At 36.6% G+C, this 18,995-nt stretch overlaps 1 protein-coding gene across 1 annotated transcript; it reads right to left on the reverse strand.

Annotated features, from left to right (window-relative positions):
- Positions 1 to 924: 924 nt before the first annotated feature.
- DIRAS2 (DIRAS family GTPase 2) lies at positions 925 to 17,263 on the reverse strand. The gene is made up of 3 exons (XM_082784304.1): positions 16,735 to 17,263; positions 12,050 to 12,163; positions 925 to 3,135 (listed from the first exon to the last, which is right to left on the reverse strand). Exon 3 carries the CDS (start codon positions 3,094 to 3,096, stop codon positions 2,497 to 2,499), a length of 600 nt encoding a protein of 199 aa, XP_082640430.1. The 5' UTR covers positions 3,097 to 3,135; positions 12,050 to 12,163; positions 16,735 to 17,263; the 3' UTR covers positions 925 to 2,496.
- Between the last annotated feature and the right edge of the window lie 1,732 nt (positions 17,264 to 18,995).

Here is an 18,995-nt window from a genome sequence, read left to right on the forward strand (position 1 = left end):
CCTGCTGACCTCAGTATATGACTCATTGTTCCCCAAGTGTAGTCCTGCTTTGGATTTTGCAGTTCTGTTAGTGGAATCCAGTGCTGTAAAGATAAGTATCTTGAACCATTTGCTTACAAACAGAGTAAATGTATAAAAATGTAGAAAAGTCATACTAAACATAGTGCTTTTGAATGTTTTGCATCCCTGATCTGGAAATACGGTTTGACTTATTGACACACTGAGAAAGAAAAGATGCACTTAGCTGTGTAAACTATACCAGGCTTCTTTATATGTTTTAGGAAGTATGTAAGAGTCTGAAGAGTCAGTCTGACCAAAGGCAGACAGAGCACTGGATGGGGACCGGGGAGATCTGTTTTTCTACCTTGGTCTGTCACTAACCTGATGGGTACCCTTGTGCAGTTGCTTTCTCTCTTTGTGCCTCAGTTTCACCACCTGCAAAGTTAAGGTAATGATGCTATCCTTTGTGTAAAGCGTTTTGAGATTTATGGAGAAAAAACAATGCTTAAGAGTCAGGAAATTATTGCTAAGGAAGAGTCTTAGCTTTTTTTCCTGCTCTCTCCAGTTTTCTAGCATCATAAACACCAAAACTTTTTCTTCTTTAAAATCAGTAGGAGTTTGACACTTGATGTTAATGCTGCCAGGACTTCTTCTGAGTGAATGATATAAATTGTGCTCCTTTCTCGATAGTGCTAACAGCAGATTTTGCTCGAAGACATATACTATCACATGACCTATGAAATATCTGCACTTTTGTTTGGAAAGGTAGAAGGTAAACAAGCAATAGCTTTAAGAGCAACAAGGTAACAATTCTTAATACTGCATTTGAACATCTATTAGAAGACATTTATAATGCAACAGCATGCATACTACTAATAATAATACTTGATGGCATTTTCTCATAGTATGGTTTTGATGTAAAAGTTTCCCTAAAATATGATGTTGGTTTTATTATTTCAAAGCAGTTCTTAATGTGCAAACTGTAGCTTATACAATTTTGATGTGTCTTTAAAAAAAAAAAAAAAGTATGTGCTTCTTTTATCTTTGATGATCTTTGTTATGAGTCGGATACATACTTTATTCATTCATATATTTAAAAAAAAAAAAAAAAAGTTTTAAGAGAAATCCAGAAAAGCTCACATTTTTAGCATTTATCCCCTTTAGAAGATTTTGAGAATAACAGTTTCCCCTGACAGAGTGGTTCAAACCAGTTTTTTTTTATTATTATTATTATTATTTCTATTCTGAGCCTTGTATTGCTCTGTAACACAGTACTGATTGTAACTCTTAATATGCCAAATCCTGTAGTACTTACCCAGCAAGTCTTCTGTTAGAGACTCTTGTGGGTCCTAACAAGAGATGTAGGATTTGGCTATATAAATAGTCACAGCAGTTCAAATTGTGTGTTTAAACAGTGAATATAAAACCCTTTAGGCATTATAAAGGCAATAAACCTAGCAATGTATGAATGCAAAACCATTTTAACTGGAATACAGTGATGGAAAGAAGTTTTACTCAACTAACATGGTAATTTGAATGAAACCTTTCTGTACTACACTGACCTCTCTCCAACAGCATCAACAAGTTCAACAAACTTCCAGTCCGTTTGCAGATCACACTATCTGTTCATTCATCCATCAGCAGTTCTTAAACTGAATCTTTTCCATAGAGGTTTTGTACGGAACTCCGCAGCCAGTCCTCCGTGGAAAGTACACTGTTTGTACGTACACACAGTTTTTATGATCTGACATTCTCCAATGGCAAACATCTGTTCTTCTGAAATATCATGGGGTCAAAAGTACACGTCATTCCTGGAGTGATAGGTGCAGAAAAGATGATCTCCATCTCTGGCTTTTCCTCATCTTCCAGTTCAAACTTTGTGCCATACAAGAAAGACATCTCATGCTGGGGGTGGTAGAGAAAATCTCCATTCCTTCTAACTGTGCTAGCTCCATACTTCCCTTTAGTGAGAATTAGTTTATTTGACAGATCTGAGATTACTTTACGCACACTGCCCCAGCAGTCAGTACTGAAAATTGCACAGAACCATTTGTCCACAGCACTCTTAAAAGAGTAAGATAACTTCATCCAACATGCAGTTGTATGTCCTAGGCTTCTTTGTTGACATTGTTTTTTCTTTTAGCATTATACATTGCCTTCCAGTGCAGTTACGTGCAAATATAAATGATGTTATGATGCTGACTTCCCAAATCTTCCACAGTATGCTAAACATGAATTTTCTTGTGTAAATTATTAAATTAGGTATCCTAGCCAATCTTTTTTTTTTTTTTTTTTTCCAGTTTCTGATCTTTTTTTTCTCTGATATCTAGAACACACAATTTTTGACTTTTTTATAGTAACCACAATAACTCATTTTTTTCAAATAACAAATATTTCTTTCAAAACAGATACCAATCAATAAGGTCTTGTATAGTTGTTTGCTGTCTGTAGGTAATATCAGGCAGGTGAGACAGCATTACTCCTGGCAGTGCAATATCACATGACCACGCATTTGCCTTTCAGCTTCTCTTTCCTTTTCTGTTGCTTACTTTTTTTGCCATCAATTTGTAAACTCACAGTCCTGCGTTTCTCCAGGTTTAACAGCTCTTGGAATAACTCCTTCACATTGTGGTTCAGCTTGGCAGAGGTCTCCATGAAGGCACACTTCCACTTCTTGGCCATGGCTTCTCCTTCGCTGCTGTCCACTTCTCGATTTTGATTCTCGTCATTTTTGTTCCCCACCAGCATTATGGGAATGCTTTCTACATCTCCCTTAATCTGACATATTTGTTCATAGATTGGTTTGAGTTCCTCCAAAGACTGTCTGCTGGTGATAGAGTAAACCAAAATGAAAGCGTGTCCCTTAGAAATAGAAAGACGTTGCATGGCTGGAAATTGATGGCTTCCAGTAGTGTCAGTTATCTGCAAAGTGCATATACTTTTATCACAGCTGATCACCTGCCGATAGGTGTCTTCTATGGTAGGGATGTAGCTCTCTCTGAAAGTACCTTTCACAAATCTCAAGACCAGAGAACTTTTGCCAACTCCTCCTGCCCCAAACACAACAACCCTGTAATCATTGCTTTGCTCTGGCATGTTTCTTGGTGTGCCTGTTGCTCAGCTAGAGAGAAAAATCTAGGAAAGAAAATAAAAAGAAGAAGAACAACAATGACATTAATGCAGGTAAATTCAGGGGTTATACTTATCTTTTCCCAGAAGAGAAATGAATGTGGTGGAAGTGATGACATAATCTGCAATAGTTAAGAAGACTTGCAGTGGGTCATAGAATTATTTATTTCAGTAGTAGCTTTAGGACTTGCAGGCCAGCCTGGAATGGTAACAAAAGATCATCTTCATCACTTCATGACTTATTTGAAATGAACATTGTGATTCTACGTATTATTCTTACTGGACTAACATCACTAGAATAAAAAAGCTACATCCAGGAACTGATATTTTGGCAAGGCCAGGGCCTGATAAATTATATAAACTGAGCTACTCCTTTGTCTCTAAACAAAGTGTCTTCAAATCATCATTAAAACTGTGGAAGACACATGTACAACAGTCAATTACTCTAAATATCTTATCTCTTTATAGTTAGGGAATTTATCTGCAGTGCCACTAGACAACATGCATTCATGGCATGTTAAAAATATTTGAAGATTATTCAGCAATAGCACCAGATTCACTTTGTTTCTAACTCTTAGAGAGTGTGTAGCCCAGTTTTGTACATTTTTCCACTTTCATTTCATGACAAAGAGTACAACTTGATAAACCTAGATAGTTTATGTTCAGTTTGACTTTTCATTCTAATGTTTATTTCACAGCAGATGATATTTGATTGGAGATATGCTATACTTATCCAAAAGGTTGTGCAGGCATCTTCACAACATTTTTAAGTGGTCCATATTGCCAGGCTTGGCAAATTCATATGTTAGCTGTCACTCTGATCTCTGAAGTTAGTGACATTTGACAAAAAGTATCTGTAAACATTGTGACCACAAATATTGTCATCATTATTAAATAATAAAAATGGTAGAGCTCTCACAGAAGCTCTCACAGGATTGAAAGCTATGGTTGTTTTTGAATACATTGAAATAAAAATGAAGATGAATTGGTCCTCCTATCAGTAGCAGCTCATTAGGTACACAGCATGTACAAGTCTCATTTTTGTTTAGTGAGATTTAAGTAAATGAACACTAAACAACTGAACCCTAGGAGGTGAAGAGAGTCTAGGATATACTTGTTTTTCAGGCCAAAGAAAGATAAAGTGTAATATAAATACATGGGACAAACTGCAAAATGTGGTACACACTTATTTGTTCTGAGGAAATTGGGATGATTTAAGAGGGAATATTGTAAGTGAAATACCAGTCTCTTGTCCAAGTGCCCCAGTGGTGGTTGAAGTTGCCTGTTGCAATGTTGCCTAGGTAGCAGCTGATCCAGAACAACCCACAGGGCTTCCTTACTGAGTCAGGAAAGCCTTCAAGCTATTTCTTCACTACAGCTGAAAGAGAGGTTGTGTTGTGGAGCAGAATTTTAGGTTACCATTTATCTGTGCAGCATGGGGAGAATAGCAGTAATGTTGTAGAGGTACGAATATGAGTAGAGCCCCAATGGCCTTTCCCCAGTTTCCAGCCGACACTGAATTCTGTATTTCTCCGTCTTCAATGCTATTGCTGCCTGTGCCAGTTAGATCAAAATTGTGCCTGCCCATGCTGCACTAATGTTTTCATTTTGCTGTTCAAGCATACCCTGATTTTGTTATCCTTCATGTCCAGGGCATCCCTAGTCTTTCCTAATTCTTATGTCTGAGTAAGCTGAAAACATCTGTCTTTACATAATGTGTTGGATGAAGGAATTGTATTTCCTCATCTGCCACACTGTAGGCGGAATAACCAGTGCAACTGGGGATGCTGATCCTGAGGCATAACGCAGAGCTGTCACAGCTCTGCCTACCCAGCCTAGCTTCAGGCAGAAGGCAGCTTCACCCCCTTCCATCTCTCTATGCTGCAGTCACTGTCACTCTCGGAGACCTGTTTAAATATAGGAAGGAAAGACTGATAAATAAGGGTGTTTATCCTGAGGCACTGAAGCAAAATTGTTTCTCTCTGCCAGTAGAATTCAAGGAATTGAATAGTCACAGAAAACTCCGGTGTAAATGTTTATATAAGAGGAAAACCCTCTGAGGAACAAGAAAATTGTGCAAACAGCTCATGCTGTTGAGAAAACAAACAAAATCAAAGTAGGTAGCAAGAAATAAGAGATGAGGAAGCTAGCAGGAACCTATTCCACTGGGAATAAACCTATGCATAAGACAGTTGCAAAAAGGCAAACTGAGAAAAGTTGTAGAGCTTAGAGTTGTAGGTGTCTGCAGAGAATAAGCTACCATGAGAATTACAAGTTAATTTCTATGAGCAAGAAGGCAAGAGAGAAAAGCATGGCTACTTCACCTCTGAAGCAGCTTAAGTGTTGCACAATCAGATAATACGTAGCCTAGAAACAATAGGATAATGAGGAGGAAAAAAAAAGAAAAAAAAAAAAAAGAAGAAGAAAAAAAAAAAGCATTTGACTGTAAAAAACAGTGAAGCATTGTGAGTAAAAATTAAAATTAAAATTAAAAAGCTGCCTTGTGTATTCCTTTTGTATTAAACTGCTTGCTTTAAGTATACTCAGAAATCTCCAAGAAAGCTGGCACATACGATTGCCCAAAAGTTAGAACAAATTGAAATGTGACATTTATGGCATAAAGTATTAAGCATTTGAAAAGCTTCTAAGGGAACCTGAAATGACATGGTAACAGTATTCAAATACATAATAAGTTGTTGCAAAGAGGGAGAGTGTGTACCTGTAGTGCAGAAAATTAGATAGATAGATAGACAGACAGACAGATGAAACAGAATTAAAGGGATTAAAAGGTCTAAATTGCAGAAGAAAAGTTCATATTAGACAATAGACACTGATGGCCCATGCTTAGCCTGCTGCCTACTATGGTCCCAGGGCGTTTTGCTGCAGAGCCGCTCCCCACCTTTTGGGCAGCCCTCAACCTGGGCCATTGCAAAGAGTTAGTCTGTCCCACATACAGGTCTGTTAATCCTAAAGTCCATCATTTATACCAACATAACAAATAAAGATTAATATTTTTTTGTGCTGTTCAGGAGCTTGGAGCAAACAGCATAGAAGGCCTTTTAATAGCACAGCAGAAAGGCTTCCATGGATAATTATGACTATGTAGTTGTATCTCTTGTGTATCTCTGGTCAGAGATTCTCCTGCAGTGAAATTCATCCTGTGTGACTGCAGTGCACTTGCACCTGGTAGTGCATTTATTAATGTGTTTTATACTGCCCTATTAGGGTATTGACTTTTTTTCATCTTGAAGTACATTGATTAAAACACACAACAAGACAAAGTAAAGTCCACATTGTTTCACCAATTCTTTTTCACCAATGTGGGTATTAAAAAAATGAAGTTGAAAAAAGTTTCAATTTTCAGATGCACAATATCTTCTTCCTTTATCCATACTTCGCAAACCTGACCATTTCATATTTTGCATATACAAAGCAGCAGTTGTTTTTTACACTAAACGACTGACTTATCCATGAGTTTGTGTCTAATAGACTCGCTGCTTTTGCTATGTGTACAAATTTCATAATCAAATGTAGCATCCACTAAAGAGTCAGGTTTAATGAAACTATCCTCACTTAAGAAGACAAAACACTTTTCATCACATGTATTCATACCTTTCCTGTTTTAATTGGTCATTTGCAGAGTTCAGAAAGTTACTGCATCTCCATGTACCTTTGCTGACTTAGCTCTGTTGTCTTCAGTTATTCTGCTAGCACGAAGACTCAGCTGCTTATCTCAGTGGGCTGTTGAATGGGACAAGGTCTGCCTCCAGTTCAGGCTGAGCTATAGACCTTTACTAGCTGCACTGGAATGCATTCTTTTACTAGCTGTTTCTGACATGCCAGGTAAAAGAACCAAATCTTTATGAGAGTAAGATACAGTTTAGGGACTGAGTCTTTTGGATATAAAACTGACCAGCTAATTAGATAAAAAATATCAAAAATGTGCATTTAAATGTTTGAAGGTACCTCGCATTACAGATTATGCACTCAATAATTTAAACTCTTAATATTCTTTGGGTGACTAATTATATGTGGGTATGCTATCATCTACTGAATCAGTGCTGCCAATCCTGTATTTAGTCACTGTATCTTCATAGTTATCTTCTGCCTCTAAATAGTTTTTGTTGTTTTTGTTTAATCTCACTTGTCTATCCATTATATTTATGATATGCCTGTTATGTTTGTATTTGAGCCATTAATAATATCTTAATTCCCTTTCACAGAAAAAAAAATAATAAATAGGAGGGCTAAATTCCTACACATCAAATATTTGGGTTTAGAGTAGAGAATATTGTAGATTAGAATATTGTGTAGGTTTATGGTGCTAGTAAAACCTTTCTCCTTTGTAAGCAGGTAAGAAAAAAAGTGTTCATTCTCCAGCCACAGTTTTGGTTTTGTTGTAAAAGATTTTAACCATGTTGCATTGTCAGAATTCCATGAAATGTCACATGTTGCAAATTTCTATGAAATTGTTAGGCTAGATGGTATGTTTTAGGCTGGCATTCATTTTATGAAAACAAACGAACACAAGCAAACAAGAACTGATACTACATTTATTACCTGGAGTCAGAGGCTTTAATTTTGTCTTAGGTGATCCAGTTCTTGAGCTTTTATTGCATCCTCCTGAGAAGTCTGTCTGATATGCAATACAGCTATTGTTAGACACTATGTATTAATTTTTAAAACCTCTTTTTCCTAACGTTAAATCATCTCATGGTAGTCACTGATTATTAATTAATCAAATAAATAATTTATTAAGCCTAAGGACATGTCTTTGTTTGCATTCTCATTGTTCAGAAGAAAATCCAGTTAAGTATGAGCAATACATTTAGTTTAAAATCTTACATTGATATAAAATAGCAAACCATCTGACTATCTAGTCATGACATTACTATACAAAGATACGTGGTGCAAGGTGAAGAATAATAGAAAATGCAGGAATAAGATAAACTTCAGTGTGGTTGCAAGGATGGTGGCTGTTTCATCATGTTGAAGATGGAAAAAACTTACGCACTATATACAGAGGGTTTCCACACAATTTTTACTTGTCTGTAAAAAGGCATTTCTGTGGGAATACTTTCAATATATTTGCCAATGAACATAGACATAAATATAGACATAAAGAATGGGGATTTTTCTACTTCTGGTATTTCCATCTATTACAACTAGACTCTTTTATTCTTTCCCTTCCTTTTCTTTGCTTGCTTTGCTTTGTTCTTTTCTTCTCAATAGAAATTATGACATGTTTGAAGACAAAGCAGCTTCAAACATAAGGTTCTAACGTGTGTGGAAAGCACTTTTTTATTCTTATGCTGAACAAAATGTTCTCTGAAAGCCTGCTTCTTGATGATCAGCTAATGTAAACTGTGATTTCTTCTCTGCAGGAATGTTGTAACACTTAATTTATGTCAGCTCTAGCTTTTATGCAGGTGTTGTTCTTGCTATCTTTGTTAGCAGAGAATAATATTTTCATACTGTTAATGCCTGTGTCAGTGATATTTGAGAAAAGCCTTGGTCACAGATAAATATCTGTTGAAAACATCTCATCTTTTAACATGATATTTATGTAAAATCGGAGGACAGCTGGCCAAGTCACATCTACATAATCTGTCCATGCATGGATTAACGGTACTAATAAGGGTAATTAAAATCATTTGATGCATTCAGAGCAAAAATGCTTCCTGAGTTGGCTTTACCATGTCAAAATTTCAGTATATTTATACATTGATGAATTCCTTGCATTTGAATTTCAGTCTCTGATACAGTCTCTGTTAACAGCTACTATCTGGAGGTTGGTGAATATTAGATTAAATAAATAAATACAGGTTAAATGTTACTTATCCATACTTTTTGCAACTTTTTAGATACCTTCACAAGACAAAATTACAGGTGGGCATTTTGGACCATAGCTTCTTCCATACAAATTGAAATTGAAATGCAAAAATGTCAGATAGCAATTGACTACATTTTGCTTAAGGTATTTATGCAGTGCCAGAAACCTTTAATCCAACTGACCAAAGATTTCTCTGGGGTTTCTTGTCTCTAGTGCAATTTGAGCAAAGTGACTTGCTTTAGTCCAAAAAAAGTAATTTTTGCCTACAGCTGTTCCACCTAATGATAACTCTTGGAAGAGCAACTAATTCCTAGGAAAGGTAGTTTTGCTGCTGATGATGACTAATGACTTAAATTAGTTGCTTCCTGGGTCTCCAGCACCAGTTTTGTTGTTGTTTCACAGTAATAGTTTTTTGTTTGTTTTGGTTTGTTTTGGTTGCTAATTAGCCTAAAATATCATGACAGGAGTCCCTCCAAGACCAAAGTTTATGCAGTTCACTGACTCCTGATGAAAATAAACATTGATCTCAATCAGCTCTGCATGATGGTGAAAAATAATGCTTCAAAATAAAAGCCAGCTTCAAAAACAGTGAAGAATGATGTGCTTCAAGATTCCCAGCACTGAGTGGCCAAGAGCTAATGTACTGATTTACCAAAAGAAAGCTGCATAAATGTTATGTATAGTGTTGGCATCATGAAGAGGAAATGGATTCTGCTCATGTGGCCTGTAGGTCCCAGGATCCAATTGAACATCATTTCTAAAGTCTGCATATACAACATTCACGTAGTATAAGAGCTCTTGACAGTGAAAGGAACATTAAGAAGATCAGTAATTTTGGCAGTTCAGTAGATGTAGCAGTTACACTTGATGTGAAAATTTGCGGGTAAAAACAAGTCATAGTGAGCAAAGAGAATTCAACTTCTGGTCACTGAAAGCAGCTTAATAATCTAAGATCTGTGGAGAAATTACTGAGTGTGACCCACAAAAAGATCTCACTGAACGGGGCTTTTGGAATTCCTAATTTATTTTCAAAATCAATAAAAATATTGGGTGTTGTAACAGGCAGACAGTGACATCCAGATGTTCTCAAGTATAGTTTGAAAGAAAAGCAGTGACAATTTAGTAGTTTGTACCGTCAGCCAGAAGGAAGGAGACCAGACAGAGCTGCAGACAAAATAATGTCCTCTTTGAAAATAATAAACAAGGTTGCATGTCATAAACCTATGTTTTTTCTCTGACACACTGGCTTTGTTATAGTATTTGCTTGATATTACTTCTGAAAGTAAGAGGCTTAATCAGACATTCTTCTTATTCAACATACTCATAGGAAGCACAAATTCAATCTACAAATTCAGTTTGTTTGAATGAAAGCATACAGTTTTAGAGATGAACTCTCTACCATAATTGATTTTTTTGAATTTGAATAGAAAATTTAGAAATTTTATATATAATAGAAAATTTGATAATGAAAACATAAACATTTTATCATGAAGACATGATAATAGAAAATAGAAAATTTATTGTTAAAAATTTACTAATTGAAATGAAAACAGTGTCTCAGTCTGTACAATACTGGATGGGACTGAAAGGACTGAAAGAGCAGCAAAATAAAATTGCTCTGTACAATCAGAAAGGAATCAAACAAAGTGGGTGCTCTGGAGGAGTTTGGACTAAGTGATCATAGCATGTGCTTTCAAGTATCTAAAAAAGAGAAATGAAAGAAATGAAATATATATATATATATATATATATATATATATATATATATATATATATATAAGTATTTCAATGTTAGCTAAATTGTTCTTTGCGTTTGGGGCCAGATTGTCCATTACACTGCAAATGTGTGTGCATTTACAGTCTAGTTATTAAGCTAGTAACTAGAATTCACACAGAATCACAGAGGATGGCTGGGATGGTTGGGGACCTCTGGAGGTCGTCTGGTCCAGTGCCTCTTCCTAAGCAGGGATACCTAGGGCAGGCTGCCTAGGTTCATGTCCAGGTGTCTTTTGAAGATCTCCAAGGAGAGAGAGTCCACAGACTCTGGGCAACCTGTGCCAGTGCACTGCCACCTGCACAGTAAATAAGTGCTTCCTGATGTTCAGAGGGAACCTCTTGCATTTCAGTTTGTGCCCACTGCACCTTGTCCCTGGGCAGCACTGGAAAAAGCCTGCCTCTGACCTCTATTCACGTTCCCTATTCATTGTAAATGTATACTTCTTTCAGGGAGGTTCTCTTGAGAGCTTTAGTAGATTCTATATATACTGCTGCCTTAACATAGAGTATGTAGAGTAGTAGAAAAGATAACAGGCTTTCAGAATAATTTGTCAGTTTTTTCCTGTATTTCCAGAAGTGGCATATTGTCTTAAGAACACCTGTTTAATGACAAATGTGCATTTAAAGGAGGTAGAATCCTATTTACTGTTCTGTGGTCAGATATGTCATGTTCTCCTCTAGCAAATTGTCATGTTTTTATCATGCCCATGTTGAACTTCTTATTTCCCAAAACAATGCCTTTTCAAAACTGTTTGAGCCCCTATAAATTATATCCCCTATATTATAGCCTATATCCCCTATATTATAGACCCTATAAATTATATCAAATGGATCTAGATTTTTTTTCCCTTGCTAAAACAAAGAATCAAAACCTATAGTTGTAAGAAAATCTTCACAAGCTCTTTTGACTAATATGTGTCCAGCTGAAACTGTTGCAGTAGTTTCACTAGGCAAGAAAGAACTGGAAAGAGAAAGAGGAGAGAATTAGATACGTTTTCTGTATGGCCAATATAGAGCATTGATGTCTAAAACTGAAGTTTTAGAAGTATTGTTTCATGTTGAAGAAGGCAGGACTGAAGACAGAAAAAGAAATTATGTGGAAGTGTCTGTTGATTTCCTTTTCTGCTGTGGGTTTATTTGCACAAAATGCTGAAGATGCTAGGCCTCACCCAACATTGAGCTTTGGAGTCAAGAGTATACTTTTTTTGTCTGTTGTGGTCCAAGACCTTTCAGAAGAAGCCCTTTAGTAATGTATATATACTAATGAATTGGTACCATAAAAACAGATTTACCATATTTGAACCTACTTACCACATGAAAAATCTTTCCCACTTTCACAAACAGAAATGATATCAAATGCCAAGTTTACCCAGGGTGGACTTGTATCCTACTGGTTGTCACTTTCCAGTAAGTGGACTGGGTAATCTTAAAAAAAAAAAAAAAAAAAAAAAAAAAAAGAGAGAGAGAGAGAATTTGTTGACTCAGTTACTGTTTAAATTCAGCTTTACTTTAGACATGTTAGATACTTCATTGACTTAACTGGTACTGCTTTCAAATTTATAATTCCATGTATTGTGAGATTCATGATAAAAATCCCAGCATAGACAACAAGACAGTTGCATATAAATGTATGCATTTACACAGAAGAATGCACGTGTCCATGGAAAACCGGTTTCTGTTCAGTAGAGAAAACTGTACAAAACCAGTGGCCCTTTTGCCTTTGCTCCATAGTCCTCAATTCTTTAGAGTAAATTTGATAATATTTGTCTTGTATAGAAGGAGAATCATCAAGAATCAAGGCTTGCTGACTTGTTCAAATGAATATAGATCCCATTGTTGCCTTTCTTTGCCATACACATAGCGATTGCTATCTTGACCACTGAGATACTTCTGGTATTCTTACACAGCCCAAATAATACCCAATTCAAAACAATGTGGATTAGGTCTAACTGAGAATATCATTATCTGTCTTGCTGTCTGTGTCGTGCACGGCTAGTCCTCCAAAAACACTACCACACAATTTAATACACTTTGCAATTGCTTGTTAGGCAAGAACTTGTGAATTGGTTAATGCAGTTGGATTCAGGACCCAGGATGGTCTCTAGTGAGTGATTAAGCAATGTAGTTCCATTGTAAATAAGCTTCCAGGCACTTGGAAGAAGCCTGTGCTTCCACCAGAAATTGATGCAAATCAAAAAGGTCAAAAAACAGCAAATAAAGTATAACTCTGTGGTGTGATACAGGAATGACAGATCTCTGATATGTATTTCTAAATTTTCACAAGAAAATATTTGCTATTTAGGGGAAAAATATTTATTTTTTTCTGCTGAATTTTTCTTTAACAATTAATTTGCAAATCTGCATCTCAGAACTTTCACAAAAATGATTAATTTTCTTACTGAAATTTTGTCTATTCTGAAGAGAAAAGTAATTTCTCTTTTTTTAAAAAATAAATAAATAAATAAATAAATAGAGGGTTTGCAGCAATATTTTAGCTATTAGTGGTAGCCAAAATTTCATTATGTAAATTACTAACAATTTCAGAACAGATAAAAGCTGTTAGTCTATATTTTCAAGCAAGAATATAAAAATAAATAAAAGAGGGTGCTTCTCCTATTCTTAACTTCACATTAACTTTAAGGCTGAACTACTGAACACTTAAAAGGTAGGAAACACCTGGAGGCCAGGAATGGATTTGCTCTTTTCATATGACTGCTTTCCGAAACACAGATTTTAAGGAGTAAAGTTAAAAGACAGTTATGACTTCATTGACGCCTATCCTGATTTACCTGAAACCAATTCTATTACCTCCAATCAGGGTGAGGGAGATCGTATTTCACTGCCAACAGAGAAATCAGAGAATTGTTTTCATCTCCTATGCCAAAGTCTAACATTTAATTCAAATTGCTTGAGAAGAGGTGTTCCTGAACTCAGTGTCAGTGGAAAAGTGTCTGTGAGTGGCTGTCTGTCACAACCTTGATACCCCCTTTTTGACATTTTTCTTGTCTTCCTTTGTTACTCATCTCAAGGATACAATAATCATACTCATATTCATACAATTCATAAAATAATAAATATTTTTTGGCATTTTCTCAAAAAGGAAAAAAAAAAAGTATGTTCTGTTTCAATTTATGCATACAGTTGCATTGGCATTTAGTCTTTGATCACTGCTTTTGCAGCAATAAGATAATACAATTTTTTACATCTTTTCATTTTACTGCAACATAAAGAGTGTAGTGAAAGGATCCTTTTGCTGACATAAAAAATCTTTGGGTGGAAACTAAAAATAACAATCAGAATAAACATGGTTTTTTTGTTTGTTTTTTGTGTTTTTTTTTTTTTTTGTAACGTCTCTATGAACATTTTTAATTTGAAAGGGAAAGCAATATTTTTAATATCTATTTATGTTTCATAAAATTTCATTTTTGTTCTAGTAGGTAAGACTGATAATTCTTCAATTAAGTCTAGTAGCACAAAATATTAAGGGGAAAGAAACAAATATTTGGAAGGAGCCATACACACTGAACTAAATCTTCCATGTCAGATGATGTTTCAGTTTCTGTATATGAATGGCCTGATACTCAAGCTGCCTAGAAGCTGGAAAGTTCAAACGTAGCTCATTATTTTTTGGTTACCGTGGTTCACTGCAAATTGAGAACAATCCAAAGTAATCAAGTCTTCTTAAAAAAATAAGAAAAGAAAAGAAAAAAAGGAAGTAAAGTATTAGGTTAAAAAGAAAATAAGTGGAAGAAGAGGGTGTATAATATAATATAGAGTTGAATGGGGTCATTCTGCAAGGGCACATTTAAGCCAGAATATTTTTTATTGCAATTTTTCTAAAGTAAGCTAAGCCTGGGGGAATAGGGCATACTCCATCACAATGAAAAGGTGTCTGATTTTAACACATGATGAGATCTTCACATGGGCAGATCTGTTGGTTAGCACAAAAGTTAAGTTATCTGGTGAAACTCAAAGGAAAGTAAAATCAGCACTAGTAACAAACCAGAATAAGCACAATCTGTTTATATTTTGTCCTTTTTTTTTTTTTTTTTTTTTTTTTTTTAATATATATATATATTACAGACATATTACAGACTGCAGTGCTGTTGTAGGATAGTATGATCTTGATCTTTTGGGATGAAATAGGAAGGAGTCTTGCCTCTGAACTCCAATCATTTTCTGAATAACTGCTCTGCACTATGAGAAGAGGATATTATCCAACCTGATGACCACCAAGGCTTATGCATCTGCTGTCGGGCCACAGTTGTGTAAACATAAGTGCAGCACAACCTAGAAAAAAAATATGCTTGCATTTGGCTTTCTTATGGGACATGTGGAAAACTGTGTTTCCAAAGATGTTGACCCGTTTGCAAAGAGATTTTTCAGTGCAGGCAACATCCAGTGAATAGTTATGTAGCACTGGAAGAGACCTTCTGGAGTATCAAATCCAATTCTTTGCTATTGCAGGCAACCATTTAACATAATCCTTCCCATTGAGTTCCAACCAAACCGAAAAAAAAAAACAAACAGAACCTTTTCTTTCTATTAGAGGAACAAGAAAGTAATTTCAGTACCTTGCTGCTCTAATGGTTTGAAAACATCTAGCCTAAGTGTATTCGCATCCCATTTATACCCATTTGTCCTTTGCTTTACCAGAGAAGAAGATAAATAATCGTACATTGCAGTCATTCTACCGGACTTTCAGTTCCATGAGACCACTGATTAGCAGCTGTGCATTTGAACCTATTCTGTGTTTGGATAGCTCCTCATGCATGAGCCTCACAAACATTGTGTGCAATGTAAGAGAGAGCACGAAACCTGGATGGGTACCCATCTCACAGTCCCTGAACAATGGCACAGATGCCATTCCATGAGAAATGGGCACTACTGCATTTAGTCACCACAGCTGGATCCCCTGGGGGCAGCTCCTGAAACACGAGTGAAGTCCATCAGTCAGAAAAGTAAAGGGGGGGAGGGAAGGCGAGGGGGGAAGCAGACAAAATAACCATCTGACACAGAATTAACAACTGTGGGATCTGCAAAACATTCCCTGTACAATAAGTGTAAACACTGGCAAAGATAAAACAGCAATCAGTTGTAACAGCTTCATTTATAAGGAAAGGCATCTGGACGCACATCACATACCTGTAAATGTGTGCATTTTTAAGCAGGCATATATATATCCATGTACAATCAGGCACCCGTAAAAGCAAAAGATTTGGAAAATGCTTCAAATATGAAATACATCAAATCTTGTTGCTCCACTCTGAGCTCACCCAGCTGTGACTGAGTGCTGCAGCATGCAGTACATCCCACATTTTATGGGAAAGACAGCAAGGAATTCGTACTAACTCTGAATTCATGTCACTCACAGACACTTGAGAATAACCCCTCATGAATTATTTTTGTTTATTCAATTGTGAATTGCAAAATATTCCAAGCAAATAAAATATTTTCTACCTATGAGAGGAATGCTGCAAAGTTGTATTTGTTTCAAAGAAACACCTGGTGTTATTTTATTCCAGCTCAACATTTTTGAGTTCTTTCATTACATAGGGTAAAATGTAGCTTTCAGATAAAAATAAAAACAAACAAATAAATAAAATCTCTCTTTAAATCACTGCAATGGCAGCAGTATAAAGTAGGACAAAATTCAGCACATTGAATTTTAATGAAGAAAAAAAAAAAATGTTATGAAACCATTACTAGCATCCCAACACACAGAAAAATAATGTTATTTGGCTGCATGTGACCAGCTCCTGCCTTCCTTATCAGCCCCAGCTGATAGCATGCCATGTTCCCTACACACGATAACAACTTGTATCAGATCTTTCAGTCGTAACTCATGCAAAACTCTACTGACTTCAGTGTAATTTTTTCCTGAGTGAAGACTGTGAATGTTGGTCAGAGTAGGTAAAAAGACCTCTAATTTACTTGCAAAGCTATGTTTTTGAACAAGGTAATGCAAAAAAGCAACAGAAAAAAAAAAAAAATACCTGTGAAAGAACAGAATGCTCCAAAAACTCTTCAATTTCTGCCTGTCATCACACCAACTGTTCGCCCTTTCTGCTGTGGGTTTTCTCCACCAGAAAGGAGTCCGCGTCTTAATCAAGGGAGCCGTAGCTTTGTTGTCTGCCTCACGTCCTGTGCTGGCTGCTGCCTGCTGCCTGTGCTGGGGCTTGTGCTCCTGCAGCTCCACTCCTCTCCCGCTCTCTCCTCGAGCGCCTGGGCCGGGGCTGATGCTTTTGTTGGCTCAGCTGCAGCCTCGCTCTTTCTTTCCGCTGTTACAGATGGACTGACTCCAGCCTCCGCTGGTGCTCCTGTCTAAATGGCGACTGCACAGCTCATCTAGGCTTTTAACTGCCACCTACTGAATAATTGTGGAATATGTGTATGCATGTATATGTATATCGGCTGTGAAATTCTGGGTTCCTCTCCAGATGCAGTACATTGTCACAATTAAACTTTAAGCCTGCCAAATATTTAGTAGCTTATCACTAAAAGCTGTAGTTTATATTAATCTGTGCTTATATTTTTTTTTCTTCTTTCCCTTTCTTTTTTTTTCTTCTTTTCCTTTTTTTTTTTTTTCTTCTTTTCTTCCTAGAAGCTAAATATGGAACAAGCCTGTTCCTTTAACTTTAAAAGCTTACAAAGCCTTTGGTTAGGCTAATCCCCGGTGGGCATAAATCATCATAGCCCCATTCAAATCAACAGAACTCTGCTGATTTTTATATCGGCTGAGAAATTCATCACTTAGTTCCAATATTTATTTGCAAAAGTACAATAGAAATCAAGTACTAAAAACATTCCGTAAAAACAGAATTCATCCAACAGAGCTCCACTGGAAGCAGATCAGAAAAATTTTTGGTGTGTGGTTTTAGAGACCAGTGTAAAATAGTTTTCATGGGTTTTATGGTCAAATGAAAAGTAAACAAGTACATTGTTTTTCCAACTCTAATTGTATTTTTTTAATGAAAAATCCAAATACAAGATCTAATGCTTCCTTCAGCTGTTTACTTCTAAATCAGGTCCTAGAAATGCTCAGAAAGGGTTTTTCTCTCCAAAGCAGAAGTGGGGTCCAGCAGGAGATGTATGATCTCCCCCTCCAAAGGGAAGCTCATGCAGTGGGTCTCTCTGCAAACTCTCAGGGGAAGGTGTGGGGAGATGGCACTTTATAACCCTGCTGCAGGGATGTGTAATGCTATGGTTGCTCTAAGCCTGCAACATGTAGCTGGGCTGAGCCATGAAATAAAGGGGGCATGAGGAGCACTGCCCAGTGAAGGACAGGTGGCATCCAGCACCCCAGCACAGTGGTACTGAAAGTGTTCAATTTTTAGGCTTGCTGTGGCTGCTTAGAGAAACAAGGGTCAAGCAGTTATCTCACAACAGCTGCTACGGTTTGTTAAATGCCACCCCCAGTAACAGGTAGCTTTGTTTTGCTTGTTTTCATGAAACATTCATTCATTGCCTTAATGCTTTTGCTAGACACAGAAATGAAAAGGTTTTTCCTTTACATGTGCATTGTACAGACCTATAAGCATATTAGGATACAGGATGACCTGGGCAATAAGCCCTGAGGAAGTGATCTGTGCTAGGTGCAGGTCTGGTGCAGATTAATCCTCACCCCTGCCTGCACAGGCTCCCAGACAGCAAGTCCTGGATCCAACCACGTGCTGCTCCAAGCCACAAGCCTGCTTGAGCAGCCTGCTGGCAAAGCCCTGCCAAGGGTTTTGTCACAAGTCTCAGCAATAATTTAATCCTGTGTGCTCAGAGAATTGGTTAATTAGTATCCTGAAAGCAAAAAGTCAAGGTATTATAAAACCATAATTACTGCAACAAAGCAAAGCTTAATCTATAAACTGTATAATATTACACAGGGATTCAGCTTTTTCCTGGTCCTGCCTCATGATAGCATGAGTGTAGGATATGGCCCCGCTTATTCCAGAGTCTACAAAGTGCTTCTGTAGTTACAAACAATGCAGATTCCAGTGATTTCCAAAAGTAACAGATCTCAGACCTCAGCAAGAGTGCGCTTATTGCAAAAGTTTCTTTCAACTTGCCTTAAAAAGTGGTAAAAGTACCTGATGAGCATTACAGTCACGGTCTGTGACAACTTTTATTCACTCAATTTATTCTACAAGTCTGGGATATTTTAATTCTTGAACCCTATTCCAACAGGAAGCATGTTCAAACTTTCAAGAACGTGTCTTACAAACTCCTGATACTTTCTGAAATGCAGTTTACTTCAATTACAAGG

Source organism: Aythya marila (genome assembly GCF_965140915.1).
Source record: "Aythya marila genome assembly, chromosome: Z".
NCBI lineage: Eukaryota > Metazoa > Chordata > Aves > Anseriformes > Anatidae > Aythya > Aythya marila.